This window comes from Dermacentor variabilis, chromosome 8 (assembly GCF_050947875.1).
Source record: "Dermacentor variabilis isolate Ectoservices chromosome 8, ASM5094787v1, whole genome shotgun sequence".
NCBI classification, from domain to species: domain Eukaryota; kingdom Metazoa; phylum Arthropoda; class Arachnida; order Ixodida; family Ixodidae; genus Dermacentor; species Dermacentor variabilis.
The window spans coordinates 88,944,768-88,966,051 of record NC_134575.1 but is presented as its reverse complement, the minus strand read 5'-3'; the positions used below and the strand labels follow the sequence as shown (position 1 = coordinate 88,966,051).

Below are 21,284 nucleotides of genomic sequence, written 5' to 3'. Positions count from 1 at the left end.
GGCAAGAGACATATCATGCATTCAGTTATGTCAGTGACCGTTGAGCTGCTGCACGTTTTTCGATATATGCGGTACAGATACGTAGATTTAAATGCATTTAAAATGTTCACATGCGCACATTTTATGCAAAACTTTACTTTTACGATTCGTACCGCAAGCTTAACAGCTGCTTAATAGCAGCAAATCTGGAAGTGGAAAAAGATTCAAGATGCACGAGCGTCTATATATCAAATTTATTTCGTACAAGGGAATAGATGAGCAATGGCATGGTGGCAGCAGGGCATAAGTGCTGGTCTTTGGAGCCTTGGGGGGCAGAATTCAAATCCACTGGAAAGGCAACAAGTTATTAAGAGTAACAGCAGGTTATTTTTGTTGCACTATTTCACATAAAAATGGTAAACCTGCAAAGTAATTATTCACACTTTGCAGACTGTAATTTGACAACACATTTTTTGAGAGCAGCATTCCGGGCAAGTTGGTAACCCGGCCATTACTGAAGTATTATTGCGCAACAAAAAAGACACGGACGTTAATTAAGTAGAAGCGCTTCTTCTCTTACGTCCGTGTCCTTTTAATTTTGTTGCGCAATAATACTTGAGTAACACACTTTTATTTATCTCTTCATACTACTCAGGTTAATTTACTATAACATAGCTCTTATTAAACGTACAAATATAATTTCACAGTCCTCACGTCGACTAAGGCTGATCGAACAAGCAACATATTGTGGAAGCTATCACACTGCAGCTGTCTCATCAGCGGGAGCACACGATGTTTTCGCTTACTACAAAACAATGAACACCAGTACATCAATCGGCCTTACACGAAAAATCAAAGCGCCGACAAAAAAAAAAAAGCAGTAAAGAAAATCTGCAGGGTGCAGCGGGCAAATTGTACCTGCTAGTATTTACTCTGTTTTGAACACACTATTCTGGAGCCGCATAGTCACAATCGTACAAGCAACATTCTTGGCGCGACACAGACGTGTCTTCCTTTTTTGTACCGCGTCTGTGTCGCGCTGCACATATACACAAAAAATTGCACAAGTGAGCAGCCTCTCATGCCAGGCGTACGCATTTCAGCGTGTACAGGAGTGTTACTCGAGGTATACGCTGCTTTATAGTGTAAACAAGCCGAACTCATCTCTGTAAACAAGGCGAACGCACCTCGCATATCCTGGTCCTTCTCGGAGCAGGTCGGTTTCGTCCGTCCGCACGGCACCGCGTAAAAAGCTTTGCCACCTTCCGTGCGATTTGTGCAGTTTGGTGCGCTGCAACCCGTCATACTGGAATACAATAATGTCAAAATGATGTGCTTCGTAGCACTTCACCAAAGCTTTATATCGTCGAATATCGTACCTACAACCCAGAGCCGATCGTTGCTACGCACGCTCGACGGTCCGCTGATTGCAATTTCATTGGCACTGACGGAAACCAGCCGGCGCCGCATACGTAAAGTTGGCTTCGCAGCGTCGCAGTTGATCATTTTTCACCACATGATAGCGCTCGGCGAATAGCGGTGCGAGCGGCGCCGGAAAAATTATGCGCAACTCTGCTCCCTGTGGGAGCATAAACAGGAACACTAGTCGTGCCTAATGCTCTTAGTCGGATGGATGTTATGAGCATCCCCTTTGGAACGGGCCGGTGGGTTGCGCCACCAAGCTCTTGCTATTATACTGTTTAATTTCCTACCCAGGTTAAACAATAAAAAAGAAAGAAAAAGCACCATGAACTACCACGCCCAAATTTTCTGATCGTCTATTGCGAACTGTGCTTTTGTACGTCTCCGTTTTTTGTTGTTTCTCTACTTTTCTTCCACCAATCCTCCAATCGCCTCTTACTATTGTATTGTATGCCTATTGCATACATGTTTATTTTTCCCCTGCTCCTGCTGAACCCAAGGGCTTCAAGGAGGCCAGTGGTGCCTAAATCGACCGCTGGGTAGACCGCTTCACATTCTAATAAAACATGCTCCATAGTTTCCCTAGCTTTACTGCAGCAAGCACATGCTTCTTCTTCCTTCTTATATATCGCTTCATAGGTGCGTGTTATAAGGTATCCCGATCTCGCTTCGAAAAGTAATGAGCTTCCCTTTGAGTTATCATAAATTATTTCTTTCCTGATTTCGTTTTTTCCTCTTAATAGTTACTCGTGGCAGGTTTCTTTTCCATTGCTGCCACCCATGAGATTATTTCAGCCTCTCCGACTTTCTGCTTGACCTTCTTTGTTGCTGTGTTGCCCACCCTACAGGTCGCACTGGCGTGAGAGCGCCGCATGTGGGGTAAAATTCAACTAGCGGGTGTACATCTCTCCCATCTCTCGTTCACACCACCTTGATTGCTTCTTGCACTGCGCGTTTGGGCACATTTCGTACCGTGCGCAGTGTGTGCCTGTGTCAACGTTTTATTCCAAGGACGACGTACACGCTTCTATTCACCTTTAAGGTCGGTGCGCTTGACGATTATTTTCATGGCTGCAATGCAGCGTCTGCTTAGCCATGTAAGTGATGCAGAGCAGGTAATCGGAAACGATATCACATGTGCCGGCAGAAAAATTGTCGGCACATACGACGAATGTTAGCTAAGGTCATTTTTGCAGTTTCCCACAAAATGTTTGCTATAAAATCCGTGTTGTCTCTGTTGGCGACAATGCACTTCCATCGACACTGTGCGGAAATATACAAAATATGTCGCTGCATAGCACAAATACGGCATATGCACACAACTTTAACTAGTACGTCTCCTACAATATAGAATAGAGGCAGCAGCGTAAATAACTTGGCAATTTTTTAATGGTGGTCAAGAGACGGAAGTTGAAAGCGTTAGTGATCTGCTTCAGCAATGCCGGCACAACTAAGACCAGTAACTTGATCAATCGGTGCAGTGGTGACGCAGGAATGAACTTTGGTCATGTTCAGTGCAACGTGCACATATTCAATTTCTCAGCACGCGTGAACTCCGGCCACTGCTAGCGCATGCAACAGAAGTGGTTTCCATTCTTGGGCAGCGCACACACAAACGACACACGAGAAAGAAGACAGGACAAGCGCTGGTCTAACAAGTGAAAGTTTTTATTTGAATAAAATGACTATACACCCAGCAATCATGAAATTCATGTGGATTACATGTAAAAACTGTCGTACACTCACGAGTGACCAATGAACGAGATCGCTTCATTTGCCAGTTGTTTACTTACTTTCTTCAATGCACCGCATTAATCCATGTCTGTCGTGTGCTTTTTTCGTACCATTTTTTTGTGAATCAGCAGAATTTCACTGGTGGCATCAACCCTTTCGTGTTTACATTGCTGTTGTGGCAGTTAACAACACAATAGTAATTTCCAGTCATCCGAAGAGGCGCCGTCGCAGACAAGAGACGTTTCGTGAGCTAAGCGCGGGCGCCACCTTGAAGGGAAGCGGTGGAAACGTACACCCGTGGGAGGCGAAATCTTTCAGCCAGGGGAGAAATGAACGCTGGCGTCTAGGATGAAACTTGGTGTGCGGGCGTCTACGCCGATCCTGATGGTTCGTGGAAAGAGGTGACAGCCGCAGAGATGAAGTTCATTGGCCATGCTGATCTATCATCAAGCTACTATGGCCACATCTCTACCGGAGCAGTGTTTCCTTGTGTCATTACTCCCAAATAACGTTGAGAACACAAGGCTTTCGGTGGATGAAAGGATGTAAAGTGCAATCAGGAAAAGCTGTGAAATTGGGTTACGAGTTGTGAGCGCTTGCTGACCCCAAGAAAGGCATGCTACATCAAGGAATATTTTGAGTACTACATGGGCAAGCACGAGAAACCAAGTACTAATGGCTTAGCGTTTGACGTTATAAAGCTGTGAGAGCCATATCTGGACTAGGCGTACCATATATATATATATGGACAATCTTTATCTGTCCACAGCTCTGTTCCTGCATTTTCTGAATAGGTGTACGCTGGCTTGTGGTACAAGAAGGAAGGATCTCCATGGATTTCCGAAAGATGAAAGGCAGCAGCTGGGAGAAAAAGGCTGAAAGAGGAAACGTTCCTTGGTTGAGAGAAAGTGGCATTTTGTACCTGCAATGGCAGGAGCGGTGAACATGACGAACGCCATTCATGCAGCCAACAACCACGTGCTCACAAAGCGACGAGTGAAAAAAAAAAGATGGGAAGTGGCAGGAAATACCAGTCAAAAAGCCAAAGCTCGTTGGTGACTACAATGCTGGTCTCTCGGTGTTGACAAGTCCGATGAAATGATTGCATCATATAATATGCGCTCATCACTCAATTGACAATGCCTGAGCTGCATCATTCTCAAAGCGCATTGCAAACAACATGCCGGAGCACCTGAGCTACTAAGACCATCAAACTTCGACCAGCTGGCTTTTCGTATGGAACTCGTCCAGCAACTTCAGCATCTAGAGAGGCCATATCTGTTCGCACACCTACTCAGACAAATTAAGTACATCAAGCACAAGCCATATATATTGGAGAAGCGGAGAAGATGCAAAAAGTGCTGCGAGGACAAGAAACGTTAACGTGGCCATAAAACAACTGTCATCTGTAAAACCAGCAAAGTGCGTTTATGCTTCACCAACCTTAGGGATTTATTTTATTTTTTCCCATCATGAAGCTTTATGGCTCTAGATCTTTTTGCTACTGTTAGACATTGTAATGTGAAGATTTATTTCTGTAAGCATACCATACGGTGTTTTGGTGGCGTGTTATGTTTTGTATTTGAGATTTTTGTTTCGAGCTGCTATTTACCATAATTTCCTAAAAAACCTATGGTTCTACAGCTCATTTATTTCTCTCTTCACTGATCTCCATTGTATTATTGTGTTTGACGAATCTGTAGAGGGAGAAATATAACTGTGGCACTTGATGGAACAAGGTTGTTCCCACTAGGCAGAAAAAAAATTGTAACTCGTACGCTTTATGAGCAAGACAATTCAAGCTATCTTCTTTTATTGCAATATCAATTATATGGACACTTCAGGCGCATTTCTGCCATCGGTGTCGCCGTGAGGTTCTGTATAAAGTCAAAGTGCGGTAAAATCATTGCCGCGTGCCATATGCGCAATCGCAATTGGTGCTTTGCCTTTAGAACGAAACTGCGACTTTTGGTAGTCAGTTGATTTGCACGCATATTGTGTATTTCAATTTTATTTATTTTCTCCATTTATGTTATGAGCACCACATCGGAAATGTTCTATAAAATTTTTAACAAGTCCCATTCTTCATAAATATTACTCGTTACACCCTAATATTTGTTTTTAAGAAGCAAGATCTTTGGCAAGCACATTTATTTATGTTTGTATTGATACATAGCGTGTCCCTGTAACCATACTTATTACAAGAAATAATTATGAAAACATACAAAAAGTGGCACATTTTCGTACGGCAACAAAATAACTAGTTAAGTGTGATTAAGCTTAAAAATATTGATGTCTCCAAGTATCAAATTGCCTCTCGAAAAAATCAATACTACAAGTACACTTTCACTAATTATGCCTGCAGACCTGCCAAATGTAAAACATACTATAGCTGAAGCATGAAAATACTAAAATTTGGTAAAAAATACTAAAAGCTGTTTTCTACGCACGATGCGCACTGTTCATTAAAAAACATGAGCTGAATTTCCTGTGTAGAGACGCTGCAAAAAGGCACGCTGCTCTATATTACCAGCAAAAAAGATCTGTGACCAAAAGACCGAAATTTTCATATTTATCCAAGAAATGTTTTGTAATGGTGGCAAAAATTTCACTTTCCGTTTTACTCGTGGTGCTGCTGCCAGGAGGTTGGAATAATCGAGTGGGTCCAAAAAGCCATATGTGAAAATTCGCTTGAGTATATTTGCATTCTGTTGAAATCAATTTTGCCCTAAACAGGATATGAATGAAAATTAAAATTATTGGCATCAATACAATTGTAATCGATCTCTGGAAATTGGGCATCTTATAATAAGACTGCAAAAGTTGGTAGGTATGCATGCTCATGGACATCAACACATAAAGGTCACATTTCCTGTGCAAGTGCACGACAAAATGACAGCAGCAACATTGCACCTCTTGTCTCCCAATTTGGAGCTTGCCTGCAGAAGCGGCATTACAATTTGCTTGGATAGTGCACAAGCTAACAGCCAAGTACTTTAGTAAAAATCGGCATATCCCACACACGTGGGAATCAGTTGTAAGTGAACCTTTCTTTGGTGTTTATTGAAATGTGTTCCCCTTTTGCTTTCGCGACGATGAGCAAAACGAGAACGAGATGAAAGCAGGAGCCAACGTTTCGACAAGTGGACTTGCTTCTTTCAGACAAGTCCACCTGACGCTACGGTGGCTCTCGCTTCTTGATCTCATTTTGCTCATCCTCTTGTATTTCCATCTCCTGCATTCCCCATGTCTTTGCTTCCATGTAACTCGACGCTACTTGCATGCTCCGGTTCCATTTTGTTCACCTAACTTTTGTCCACCGTAGGCTGGTTCTGTTACAGACCTGTTTGCCTTTTGGCAGTTCTGCTTGTCAATTTGGCCACCCACTTGTTCTAGTGGTTTGGCCAACAATGTTCATGTACCAAATGCTACATGCCCAGTCAGTGGCACAATTAGGTTGTCTAGTCAGGCATATATCCAGCGGCATGTACCCAGTGGCTTAAGTTGCATGACCGGCAAGATAGCCACAGCAAGCAACACAAAGACAGATGAAGGTGCAAAGGACATAATAGTGCAAACTGACTGATGCATAGAAATCTACAAGTTGGCCTACATATGTTCAAATGCTTACAGAAGCATACAAGCTCACACGTATGTACAAATGCATGCATAAGCATACGAACTTGCATATGTGAGCCATGTTTAGAGATTAGGATTCTGGGTGAAGTGATGATACAATCTTGTGCAAATTATTCAAAGCGTTATAAGACAGAGGCAATGGCAATATTAGCAATGCAGCTCATTCTTCACTAGTGAATCCAGGTTTTTATCGTTGCGATTCCTCGCCAAGATGCACCTGTAACCTGTTTCCGTGTTATAGAGTGTGCATATGTTCTTGGTTACAGGTGATGAATTAATTGTGAGCAGCAATTGTCCTTGCATTGATCAATGTGATCACCTTAATTGTGCTTTCTTTGCCACATGTGGACCAACATGCACAGCCAAAAGCTTTGCTCAAATGGTAGTCATGCTTAATACTACTACAATGTTCATGCATTTGCATATTGTGAAAAAGTGCACCAGTATCAGCAAAAACAATCTTTATTAATCCTTTCAACATCAACATCAGTTATGGCTCTGCAACTGCACTGAGACTTAAATTAAGGAAGAACTGCACAACACACACACACACAAATAAAGAAATAACTCCTGCTGAAGAAAAGTATAAAAATCAGGTCAACAAAAAACAACCATACAAGCACTTGTGCGTGTTTTTGATGTATCTTAAAATAAATTAAGACGCTTTATGACAACTCACACCTTACCCACTCTCAAGTAACAACTATTCACAGCAGACGAAACAAACTGGATGGTCACTCCTCAAAATTGTGAAAGGCATTTATGAGAGACAGTGGAAAACATGAAAAAGAAGTAATGCAGATCATTTTGCTAAAAAATGCCGCATGCAGCAGAAGTGTAGTGTGTTTTACACAAAGAAACCTAGAGGCACGCTGATGCAAGGCAGTGTATATCCTCTCTTAAAGTAGCCCAAGCCGACCAGTTAAAATTAAACCCTTTAGAAGCTACAATTTAGGTATTACACCCTTTGGAGTACTTCACCCAAGTATAACTGAATCATTATACCATTCCAAACCAGGAATAACACCCTTTTACACCTAAAATATGTCACTCCAGACACTCTTTAGGGTGCAAGTTTTTCCCTTAACACTACCTTATTCTTGCTGGTGTTTCTTTCCTCTGACACTGTGTGCTAAACACACCCAGCCACAAAAGTTTATGGACTAAGGGATCTCAGAAAACGTTCAACTGCCAAGCAGCCTGTAGCAGTAGCCACTAAAACTGTATACGACAATGTTAGCATATTCTAGTGGAAGCCTAAAATGCAAATACCAGGCTGCGGAGATGTCCAGCTTTTTCTCAGATTTCATGGTCTGTAACATTTTGTGGCCGTGTGTACTCCCCTATATCGTAAGCTATGGATTCGCAGTGTTCCTGACAAGGCAGTACTACCTGGTACACAGCGTTGCGGTACAAAATTACACCCTAGAGGGTGCACACATTTTGAAGCGAGTGTGATGCACGCATCAACGTAAGCCCAAGCAAACTGGAGATGAACAAAATTCCCTTCCAGAGAATTTAATTAGTGCGCGCTGTGCTGAAAAACATCTCTGGGAGTTGTGCGCCACGGATGGCCTACCACCAAACAAACTTTTAAGGTGTGCCCAATAACCGACCGTCGGGATAAAAATAAAGGATATTATGCTATGTCACCATGTTTTTGAGAGAACAGCACCTGGACACATGCTGCCTGCCAGCCCAATCATACCACTTCACTTTTTGACTAGTCCACTGGTCGGAGAATGTTTGCATAGCTATTCCTCTGTAGAGCAATGCTGTGAACATTGTCAAGCAGAGATACAAAAAAGGCTTGCGTGTCGTCCCTCACAGATGCATTAACTTTACTGCTACTGTCAGACACTGTCATCATTACGAGCGTCTTTTTTTAAAAAGGTATGGCGTTATAACAAGAGACATAGCGTGTAATTATGTTTGACCCTGTCGCATGTCAACTGAACTAAACACTTGCCTATCGCACACTTCTGTTTGTAGAAAAGTTTCACCCTCTTTTGTTGGCAATTGCCAAGTCACGGTCACTGTTATTTGCTTGATGTTGGACAATGCCGCAAGCCTCCAAAGCGGCAGGCACTGCTGCGAAATGGAAAACAGCAGCCTCGTTAGATGAGAGCTGCTTTGCGTGCTACAGGTTCGTTTCGCTCCTGTACTCCATCAAAAGACACTAGAGAACTAGTCAATTGTCTCACTACATTACTGAAAGGCTGAAGGGTGGTACATTACACAAGTAATGAAAAGGACATGCCAGCTACATGCAAGTGCTCACGTTTGTCTTAATGCAGGCAATTTCCAAGAAAACAGTGCAGAAACTACGACACGAAGAAAATATGCGATGTGAGAGTCTTAATACAACCTTTCAGGCAGCTGTGGAGAAGTTGCACTCGTTTTATACTTGCTCACACAACCATGGCAGTGCTCTATCATCAGTGATGCCCACTACTACTACACGCACTCGACAAAGCACAACTATTCACAGAACTGCTGTTTTATGTGTGCATCATTTAAACTGGGTTAGTATAGAAGAGAAGCACTGGCTTGAGGCAGACAACTGCCTCGATTGCAACTTGCACTACACTTTGAAAGCCATGAGCAGCGTGAACAAGATGTAGAGAAATCGCAAGACAAGGAAGCAGGAAAGAAACACTTGAGTACAGTCATTAACGTTGCATTTGCATTTCTAACTCCACTGTCCACTCTATGCTACCTTTTGATAACGTTGCCATGACTCTTGCTACCTCTCTACTAATATATTGACTAGAGTTACTTTCGCATTTACAATCCAAGACATTCTGGTTCCAGCCTAACTAGCTGCATTTGTGTCAAGATGTGTGTCAATAAAATGAACTAGTATATTTTTAAAAGTCTTTTTCTTCGTTATTAAAATATCTGAAACAGCTGTATGGATGCCTTCATTCGTCAGCAGTTTCTACTGCACAAGCTCTGTGCGTGTCTCTGAAACTGGTAGTTAAGGATGGTAAGGCCACTTGCGATTGTAATGGTCTCTGCTTCTCAGAAAGGCTGCTCAGAGAACTGCCACTGCGACATTCTCTCGACAGTTGACAACGGCAACATGTCACTTCGAGCTGATGGCTTTTTTTTTGCTGTCGATGACCCCCAGACACACGCACACAAAACCCTACTCTGATGTGTGCACTATATAAGTGTGCACCTATAAGTGCAATCTCTGGGCACTGGGCAAAATTTTTCAAATGTGCATTCGAAAACTGCAGCAGCTTGCAGTGCTTCAATCAAATAAGACATCTGCTTCAAATGAGATACACTCAATCAATGCAGCATATAGCCTTTTTTTGAATGATAGTAAATGATAGGACAGACAGTGCATCGAAGTAGTGAGTGCAGTTGATAAGATTTCGAGAACCGTTCTATTATGCAGTACATGCATGAAAAAAAAAAAATAATGTGTACTAAACTGAGCACTTCGTTCCTGATGTCACAAGACCACAGTGCATATTGAAATGGAGCACCGAACAGACAAAGCATAACTGCGAGAAAAGGCTACTGCATATTAAGAGGTCCGCCACAGTGGCAGACAACTGATATCTGAATTTCATTTTACGCTTTCAACACCCACAGATCCAGAGAGGCCGCACAGGTGATTCTCGCTATACACAACTGGCAACTGGAAGGCACTCCTATTTCTCGTCCGCTAGCCCAGAAGAACAGAGCACTCTTGTAGATTTGACAACTTTGTTGACCTTTACATGACAACAGAAAACTCCCCACGTTTACAGAAAAGCTAAGTATGCCACATAAACACAAAGACAGATGTCTAGATCGTGCAGTTTTGCAAAAAGATCATTGGAAGGATATCTTGGCACCAAAATGCGCTGCCCCTATGGTGATTAAACCAGGGAAGGGGGGGGGGGGAATATTCTGTTAGTGACCACCCAGTGGATATGACCAACTTGTCTGCTGCTGAAGTTCTGGTTGGCTCGGCAGGGGTAAACATCGGAAGGAGACAGGTGCCCCCAGCAAATCGGCACTTTGGCAGCAGACGAAGTGGTCCACTGTACTTCATCTCACGGCTACCTTGCAGCCCTACCAAAGGTACGAGGCGTACACAGGCAATATCCTTGCGCGGTAGTGTATAGTCCCGGGCGTGACTGGCTGATTATTGGCTGTACTAGAGAGTTATTTTTGCTCGCTACATCATATGGTACAGCGATACGCGACATGTTATTGCCTTTGCGCAGACCTGTCGTATACCAAGAATTACTGCGGCAGTTCATGCCGGTAACCACAATAGCCACGCTAACCGTGATCAACTATAGCAATATGGCGGCGCCCTTACAGCGCAGACTACCCACTTCGATCTGAATTCATGCTTGTGACTGGCCCTCCGCCCTGTCAACAAGAAACAAGGGGCGAAACCTGTCGTTGCTAAGTCTCATCTCAAGCTGAGGTCAAAGCATTAGGTGTTTTGCCGTAATTACTGCGACTGGCTGTTTGTTTTCACACTACTAGGACTACAGAGATGGTGCCGAACTGTATAACTGGTATGATTTCTAGTTAGCAGATGACGTCGCACCACTAACACTGGTGATGCTTTGACGATGCGGAATGCTATAAAGGCCTAACTGTTCACTGCACCATTAATTTACTACCCCACTCTAGCATGCTAAGTGATGACGGTAGTGAGCGAACTCCAAGCAGACGCCGAGCAGACGCTGTGCTGCAGGTGAACATTTATGAGGGCGTTCACCCTTACTACTTGCTAAGGAGGCTGCAACGTAACTGCAGGGAAGGCGTAAAGCTGAAGCGAAGTCCCGCTGTCGCATCCATGTAAACGGAGCTTACGGTTATGGCATCAAAACATTTTCTCGTCAACCCACCAACCATGAAGCATGTACCAACACGATGATAAGCAGATGCTGAACAGATGACGTAGTGCAGGTGAGCACATCTCAAGGGGCATTCGTTCTTTCTACTGGATAAGAATTCGCATAAGCTTCCACAGTGCTGCGAGGAACTACTGAAGACAGAGTATAGGTGGACACTTACAGAATAAGCCCCCCCCCCCCCCCAATTTAACAATGATGGCCAATACAAGGACCTGTATGCTGTCTTTCTGGCTTCTTGTGTCAGCTTTCTTGAAGCTAATTTGCCGTTAAAAATTTACTGTGCAGTGACAGTTAGCCTCCTTTGCTTCCAGCTGCTACTAATGGATAATTTCTGCAACAGTACAGAGGGAAAGAAATTGCACAAAATGTATCGCATACAAAAAATTATCTGTTGATATAAGATGTACTAGCACACACTTTAACATTTATATTCCTTTGATGAAAATTAAGCAACTGAATACGTTAGCTGCAAACCGAAAATATTAAAACTGCGTAGAGCAATGTTGGAATCCAGGCGTTCAACTAAACAGAACGTCAAAGAGCCAATAACACGAGCCACAATTAACTTACTCAATGAAGGCGTGCTAACCAACAGATTGAACTGTGTAGTGGTGATGGTTCCAACACTGACTGAACAATTATAGCAACCTTGGCAAGAAAGTGCGGTCCACCTAACGAGATGCAAAGAAGGCCAGCCTCGGTAATTTTGGTACCATTAACGGGAGCCTCAACATGCACTCATACTGACTTTCCCACCTCATGCTCATACACATAGGTTCAGTTGGCCCGAGTGATTTCACTCAATGCATTCTAAAGTAATGCTGTGTGTACTGCAGAGTGAGAGATTGTGCACATTACGTACGTACATCAATGAGGTTCAAGACAGCAGACGTGGCAGAGTATAACAGCTTAAAATGCCGCACCAGCATATGAACACGCAAGCTTTCACACCTGCCTGAGCTTGGCTTTTCTTACAATCATCCATCGTGCATGCTTGGAAATGAGAGTATCATTGCGAGGATGACATGTGCATGAGAACCACATACTGTTCAACATGACGCTCTAAACATGGCATCATAAATGCTAGCAGAATATGAGGCACGACCTGTTAAAATGTCATTCAGAAGTATATGTTAGAGAACCAAGTTGAGGAAATGTAACATGATTGAAATAAGAAAAAAAGAAAGTGCAGAGATGCAATACAAATATGTTGTCATACCTAAAATATAGTTTATGCGCAACTTGAAGTGTGATTGCATGTCCCTGTCATAACATTGAAAACTTTGTTTTCTTGCTGAAGTTGATTGAATTCTTTCAGTTGCCAACAAATTATACAAGCTGAAAATTCAGTACTGCCCTTTTTTGCATTTTAGGATTATACAGACAGCAGCTGAACATTTTTTTGTTTGTTTTACCATACTCTACAAAATATTTTGGGTATAGGAACAAAATCGACTATTTGGTGTGTGGCATGCTTGAAAAACAGCGCCACTATATAAATTTATCCCATATAAGCCATTACTGTGAAAAGCGAACGAATATATTTTCTCTTTCCCTGACCAGACGGCAGTTATGCAGGCTACTGCCAAGACTTCTAGCTTCCACGTTCTTTTTTGATACACTTTGAAGATATATTCACCAATTTTGGCACCCAACTAACCAGGTCTAGCCCTATTATTATGTTGAATAGTCTTTGTCTTCGCTGTACAATTGTGGATGCAGCACATGAAAGTTGTGCAAACTCTTGGTATGCGAACCGTGCACAATCTGTGGCCACCAATACAATCTTGTGTATGGCAAACTCATTTTAACACCAGTGTTGACTGTTTCTACGGCATTATTGCGATGTAGTAGGTATTTGGGTGAGATGCTGGCTCCTGAGGTATGCTTGTTTTTTAGCACTTTCTGATGATCACATCGATCAAGCCAATTTAAAAAGGGGTTAAAAAAAAAGGCATGTCGAGGAAGAGGGTGGGGGGGGGGGGGGGGCATACAATGTATGAGGCACATCAGTGAAATTCTGGAACCACTGGACAGTGAGCCAGTGCTTTGAGTGTTTCCTTTTGTGCTATCTGCCCATTGAACACACACATACACTATATCTTTGCTAAACTGAACAGGCACTTTCTTATACTCTCATTTCAATACACGTTCGATGGATCTTTCTTGCCCACCAGACACGCATTAGCATACAAGTTATGAACAAGCAGAACAGAAGGAGTGACATCTTCAAACGCGCACACGCACTAGAAGCCGGAATGCCCTAAGCACCGCTACATGGCTCGATCTCGCAAGAGGCTGCCTTACAGCTTTCTTAGTGAGCAATTTGCACTACTTTCAAATAAGGCAAGAAGCAAGGCTACTTGGTGAGAAATAGTGACTGCGAGTACAAGTGGCAACAGAAATAGATTAGCTTGTGCAAGTGACCGCCAATATAATCGGCAAAATTGCGATATAGTGAAGACATGGTGACAGCAAAGAGTGCCAAGCTGTTCCATTTTCTTGCGCTTGAGAATAGCTTGATAGACAGTTGCGGCTTGCCAACAATGCCACATACCTGCCCAACCTTTGAAATTTCGAATTTGTAAAACTAATGCAGACATAACATGGGGGAGGGGGGGGATAATAGTAGCATATTTAACATTTTTCCCCGAGTACACAGCTTCCGTGGGATACACACATGCACATGGTTTACCGTTAGATGCAAAACACCAGCAGCAGCCAACTTGGAATGGCAGACACCAACAAGCAGAGCACAGTTTTCTAGATTACAGCGACTTGGAAAATACATGAGAGCTGGCAGGTATATGGTGTGGTCGTTCAGCATATAAGCACGAGGTGGATAGATCGTGATCGATTCATGATCGATTGAACACCGTTGTAGAAAAGTGCCAACGTCCCCCCCCCCCCAGACTGAAAACGTCGAACAATCGCAACACCCTCGCTATCAGCCTACTCCCACACACCGCAGCATAATTTTGTCACTCTGATCCCTTGCGCTAATCTTCCTGTGGCCACTGTACCCTGACTTTGTGCGATTTTGTGTGCGACGGCTTTGAGCAACAAAACGGGCCGACATGCAAACAGATCAGTCGTTCACATCACTCATTGACTGGAAGCGTTGTGAGCAACTAGCCAATAGAGCATAGCTAGAACAAGATGGGCATCAGTGATACCACTGGTTGTCGCACGAAATGAGCAAACGACCAAATTTTGATACGTGCGAGCATAAAAACTCACAGCAAGACTTTCAGAAACACTTTATGATGCTCTGTACAGTAAAAAAAAAAAGATCAACCTTTCGGCGCGTATTCACTGCCGTCATACCAGCAAGATATCGCTCAAGGTCATCGCTCGTATGGGGGCTCGACTTGCAGGCAACGAGTGGACGCTACAGCTACCTCCGTTGTGTTACTTGTTGCTGTAGTGCACAAGATCACTTACATGGAGTTTAGAGAAAACATGAGAAAGGCGGGAGATGGAAATTCAAGACGATGAGCAAAACGAGAACAAGGTGTAAGCCAGAGCCGGCTCCGACTGTCACCTTGTTCTCGTTTTGCTTGTCTTGCATATGGGGGTTTATACTTTACAGAAATGTCCCAATGAGTAAGAATGCCACCCGAGAGAACGCACGCGCAACACAACACAAGACTCTTAAGAGACTGTTCCAAGAGAGGGAAGTTCTCCAAAAATCAAGGTTCTGTAAATACTGAACTGTGAATAAATGGTTTCAGGTTCTCTGCTCATGCTCTTTATGTATGCATCTGCCATCTTTAGTCTGTGTGGTTTACCTAAAAGAACAAAGAACAGTTAACTGATACAAGTTTCTAGCACTGGCAAAGTTACTGTGCCTCAATGGTGCAACAAAAACGATGCAGCAGTAGGTCAAAGCTGAGGGAACAATGGCCTCCCGAATCTTGAACGATATGGCAGCGTCATACAATCTACGCAAATGTTAGTAAGAAAGAACAAGCTCGCATAGCACCAGCAGTATTAACCCAAGCTACAGGAACTCTGAATATAGGATTTTTTTTACTTTTATTTTTCTAGTTCATGGCACTTTAAAATGGGGCTTCTAGCCCTATTTTTTAGACGTAGTGACAGCACTTTGGTATGGAAGCTTCAATAGGGAGCACAACACTGCAGCATACACATGGCTGCTATTTAAATAAATAAATTAAAGGAAGAAGATATTCATAGTTGGTACTACTATTGGTGTGGCCAATTACAGGTACAAGAATTCCATTCAAGTGACCAGCACAAATATGAAAAAAGCTAGCTCGACATGAGTAACTGGAATGCTAACAAGCATCTGCTGCACCAAACAGAAAACAGCCCTGTTCACTGTAACCAATGCCACGGCTTTCAAAACATGGAGCTAAGATTTTTCACTTTGATCCCCATTAGGGCTGTCTCTTCATGTACCAATGCTACTAAATTAGTGCACATATTTAAAGACACAAGGCCCATGAAAACTTGATACCCTTTCCACTGCCCCTTGCACACACCCATGCCTTGGAGATGATAGAAAGCCATGTCGGGAATGGCCACCAAGATTCAGTACCTGCTGTTGGATCTACTTGGCCGCATTTGTGCCCACAAGGCAAGCTAAAGATTATTTCATCTGGTCAACTTGGAGAAGGCTTTCTTTGCCCTGCAGCCAAGAATTTGTTTTCCATTAGTTAATTTGGAGCAGGTACGCAATTTTGCAGCGGTTGTTTCGAACAGACCAGCTTTACGATGGATTGCACCTCTCGTTCTGTTGCTGAAGCACAAAAATTACACCAGTTCTGCAGTGTGCAAGCAACGCTTCTGCAGGCCACAGGTGCAACATGTTCTTCTGTTGAAGGTTCGTATCTGTGAAATTCGAGTGTGACCCAAGCACTTGCTTGCAGGCAGTCACGTGCAGCTTGGCCTCCGAGATCAACGTTCTCCCAATCTCAAAGGCCAAACTGTGCGTGACTTCTCTGTTGCCTGCTATGTGGTTGCGCAGGTAATGAAGTTACCTTGGCAGGTGCAGCGGTTAAGCAGCTAACAGTAGCCGATGCAGTGCACCTGCAACATGTAATGCTGCAGGCAAAGCGAGAGTCTGAAAACTGTTGGGGTGTTGCCGAGGCGACACTTTTTTAACAGCATCGCGCTCGGCGGCGTATCTCGCCGCGTTTCAATTATACGCTATGGTTGCTGTCTTGCTTCTGCTGTAACCATTCTACCCACCTAAACTTCTTGCAATGTATCTGACATGTTCACTTTTGCTGCTTGAACAAATCGGTGCAGGCTGCACATAAAAATGATCAAGCGATGAATGTAAGCAGCAAAATTTGGCTTGATATTCCTAGTTAGGCATAGAAGCAAAGTTAGGCTTGGTGCTTGACAGAGCTAATATATTTTTTGATTGGGTTTTGAGGCTCACCGGGCAAGAAATGACAATGCCATAACAGCTAGAAGAAGTTCCTATGTACAAAGATTTGTGCAAAACGTGCCTGCTTGTTTCAGAACACAAACAGAAAAAAAAAAAAAAAAAACTCTCTTAGTGTGCTGTTCCAGCTGTCCTCCTGGCAGCCCAATGACATACCACAAGTTAATGTGAACAGTTCTGTGACCTGCTGTGGCAGTTTCAGGGCTTGCACCCTAAAAGTTATGACACAAACAAACACACAAACAAACACACAAACAAAAGGCCCACATTTCTTGTTCAAGCATTCCGTGCCACAAGAAGCACTCTTAAATGTCACCTTTGTGAGCGCAGACAAACTTTGTGCACCTCAGCAACAACCTAGCTTGGCCACGTGCTGGCTTTTAGGAAAACAAGATATGGCATCGCTTTCAAACCTATGCTTTAAAAATAGAGAAGACATCTTCTAGTTAAAGCACAACCATAACAAATGCATATGGAAAGAGTTGCCTAAAATAACTGTCACAGCAGCTCTCTGCTCACTTACCAGCATAAAAATTTCAAAGTAGAGAGTAATGAACAACAGGCACTGCCGTGTATAATTTTGAAAAAGAAATCTTCAAGCTCCCAGTTCTTATTCAGTTGAAAAATGTGTTGATGCCAATAAGCCCAGTAATTATGTCATACCAGAAGTAAAAAATAGAAGCCCATGTGCCTTGAACTAAACAAAAGTGAAGAGCCTTTGCATTTTGGGTTCGCCAAAGCCTGCCCACACCTGCACACTCAGAAGTGGCCACAAAACAGGCGCACTGGTTTCCATGGGTACGAAGACTCTTGCATCCATCAAAAGGGTATTGTGCGCCTTCTGTTGCAAATGGCACATGACACCTGGCTCCTAGCCCAACATCTGTACAAATCTTCGGCTGTTCACAGCAATGAACTTAAATACAAACTTAAAAATGCTTGAACATAAAAAATCATTGAACTTAAAAATACTTGCTTTAAAAATGGAAGAAGTAGAAGAAAAATGGGCACACAGAAATTTTTGAAAGAAAGAAAATATGCCACTTTTTAGCAACACTGAGGAATTGTGCAAAAGCGGTGTCACCATACCCGACGAGAGCTGCTAAATGCCCATTAAGACTCCACAGTGCTCACACCCCCGCCTCGCTTACGGTAAAGTAGTCACGCACCCACCACACAAAACAAGCTGCAAAACATCAAGCTGCGCAGTGCAACTTGTTCTGCAAGATAGTCAGATCTACAAAAATTCTGGGCCAGTGCTAGCACATCTTGTCAATTCTAAATGCCATGCACAGCTTACAGCTACGCGACGGTTCCAGAAGAAACACTGCAGGACAGGCAGCGTTCCAGACCGCAGTGTACGTCTGCAGAGTGGGCCTGCAGCTCGCAACAGTGTTCGTCGTCTGCTGCTGCCAGGAGCGCGACGGCACAAGTCTCCGAGGCCCTCGCCGTCGACTGCGAGGCAGGTGCTTTCGCACAGGTGGCACTTGGTGAGGAAGGGGAGCACCGAGTGCTGCTGCATGGCACACGGGGCTTCACGCCAATGCTTTTGATTTTACATTAAGTATGTCACGCACCATTGCACGCATCGTCTGGTGAGTGGCGCACGATAGTCAGAGGCAAAGTAACGCCGCCAACCACCACGAACACAATGGTGCAGAGAGTCTAGAAGGCACCGCTGCACCACAGTCAGCGAAGGATGCGAAGCTTGGTGCCACCTGCGGCTTGGGTGCCGGTGCCGGCACCTCACGACACAGGTTCCCCGTGGATGCGCACCCGATACAGGCACGTGTACTCCAAGTTGCCGTGGTTACTCAGTATCTTCATCTCCACGTACTCGTACACGGCTGCCTCTGGATCCTAAACGTGTGGAGGTCAGATAGACAGGGAACAATCAGGAAGACCGAGGGGCTCGATTTTCTTAGAAGGAAAACGGCGCAAGGAAACCGGACCAGAAAGAGACACAGACCAGTTTTTTTGGGCTGCTTTTGTTCTAGATATCACGTACCAAACTAGCCCAACACTCTTGAAGCTCGATTTATTGTTAGAAACAATCGAATCAAACCAACAGGCAGTGATGACAAGAAAAGTATAGGGGAAATTAAGTGCACTATTAAATATGCGATGTAGAAATAATGAAAAGTGGAAGAAAAGAGGATTTGCAGCAGGTGTGAGCCAAACCCACAACATCTGCATGAAATGTGTGCCATGCTCTATCAATCAAGCTATGGTAGTATAATTTCCCGTCAACTTTCCTCAGAAGCTCAGCTAAGGAAGCAGTGGGCCTCTTCGATTTTCCACTTCTGGCTACTTGTGGGCTGCCAGCCAGAGCATCGTCATTTTTCCTGGGTGGCTCCACCCACCGCGCCGCGCACTTCTACTGGGCGTTTGTTTTACTCGGGCTGGACGGTTCTGGCTACTCGCGATTCTGGCAACCTGTGGGTTGCCACAACCAGCCAGGATGATTTTTGTCTGGTCGCACTCTGGATGTTCTCTGATTAGCAGACGACTAAAAGAAGCAGTGAGTACTCGCCGCCATCTTTGGTGGACTTGGCAGATTGAAATGCGGGCGCTTGAGGACTTTACCTCGCTCAGCCAACTGGCTACGGTCATCTTTGTATTTCCTTACTTCTAGAGTTACCTCTTTAGATTCTAATGCATCGTTCCGCATTGCAAGGCGGTGTGATACGAGCGACGGTGAACCATTGAAGCTTTTGTGTGGGTGTGTGTGTATCCCGTGAAGGCTTCTTCCAGGCCATGCACAGCACGTCGTGCTCTCATGCGTGCATGTTATCTGCATCGTGTCCCGCGCAAGTTGCGAACACTCATTCACACAGGTTGCAGTGCATTTCCAGTTCATCTTTCTCTGGTGGTGTTCCTTTTCGCATATCTCACGTATATACGCAGTGATATCTCCTTTTTCTGCAGTTAGCCAAGGTGTCGCAGTTAGCCACAGCTTAGCCAGAGTTTACCTCGTCTCATGTTTGCATGGCAGTTCGAAACCAATGTATTCTAACTAGGCCGTCGATGTTAAGAATGCACTGGTTGAGTAATAGGCACACATACATTAGCTTATTGCTCTCATGATCGTGACTGATATTGCTTTTCAAGCGAAACTTTTCGCTGGACAGAGGTGGCATGCATTTTCAAGTGCCAGCTGCATTCCCGGCTTCTTAGGGTCAGAAGAGAAGTACCATCAGACAAAACAAATTTTCTGAAATCGAAGCCCGAGCAGGTTGGCACACAATTTTGCGCGTGTAAGACGTATCAAACATCCTGCTTTTTCATGTCTTGTCAAGTGGCGACACGATGCCAATTGATCAATGTTGCGCAGTGGACGACGTGATCGCTGCGAGCAGGCATCATCGAGCAATCGTTTTCGGGGATACAATCACTTACGTGTGATTTCACATCTTGGCATCGGACGTGTCGAAGGCTGTCTGTTGTGGTGTGCAAAGTGAGGCTGGCCCGGTGCACGTCCTGTGCCGAGTCGCATGAAATCTCGCGAAAGTGATCGTATCCCTGAATGAAACTACATATTTTAACGCGACAGCGTTAAGCAGCTAGTGTCGCAGAAAAGCCGGTGTCGTCGGCGTCGGTGGCGTTGGCTGTGAGCGATAAATCCCAGCAGGCACTTCATGAATAAAAAACAACTTGCAAGATGGGCTGGGTGGGAATCGAACCAGGGTCTCCGGAGTGTGAGACGGAGACGTTACCACTGAGCCACGAGTTCGATGCTTCAAAGCGGTACAAAAGCGCCTCTAGTGACCGCGGTGTTGCCTTAGAAACGAGCTGTTTCTAAGGCTCAGGCGTGCGTCGCTTGCTCAGGCGCACATTTCGTTGTCGCGCCGAACGCTGCGTTGCTCGACGCTCACCGCGTCCGATGCGGGGCGCATAGTCGCTGCGCTGTAGCCCAGTCTTACACCCCTTGGCGGGTCGACGGGAACGCTGTCGCGTTCCACTCTTGAAGGCGAAGCTTAAGCGTCCTCCAATTTTTTTTCAAGCTGGCAATGCATAAATGGGCCGACCATGCGCACCGGGCCTTGCCGGGCACCGGCCTCGCTGTGTGCACCGGCCTCGCCGGGCACCAACATGCTGGCAGTGCGTTTACATTCATCCCATGGCCAGCTGTCCCGGCGTTTGATTTTGTAACTTTGGGCAGCTTCAGGTTGGCTTGGCATCCCAGCACACGTGACTTTTTGTGAGGACTGGAA

General features: G+C 44.4%; 1 protein-coding gene and 1 long non-coding RNA gene across 2 annotated transcripts in view; both read right to left on the bottom strand.

The window, feature by feature from the left end:
• Positions 1–215: 215 nt before the first annotated feature.
• LOC142591167 (uncharacterized) lies at positions 216–1,622 on the bottom strand. Its single transcript, XR_012830372.1, has 3 exons — positions 1,359–1,622; positions 1,167–1,285; positions 216–327 (listed from the first exon to the last, which is right to left on the bottom strand). It is a non-coding gene; the product is annotated as an uncharacterized LOC142591167 (long non-coding RNA).
• Positions 1,623–7,218: 5,596 nt separating this feature from the next.
• Positions 7,219–21,284, bottom strand: part of LOC142590391 (uncharacterized) — a 93,318-nt gene continuing 79,252 nt past the window's right edge. Inside the window, exon 16 of the mRNA XM_075702475.1 lies at positions 7,219–18,930. Within this exon, the coding sequence (XP_075558590.1) occupies positions 18,817–18,930 (114 nt within the window). The 3' untranslated portion in view covers positions 7,219–18,816. The remainder of the gene's footprint in view (positions 18,931–21,284) is intronic.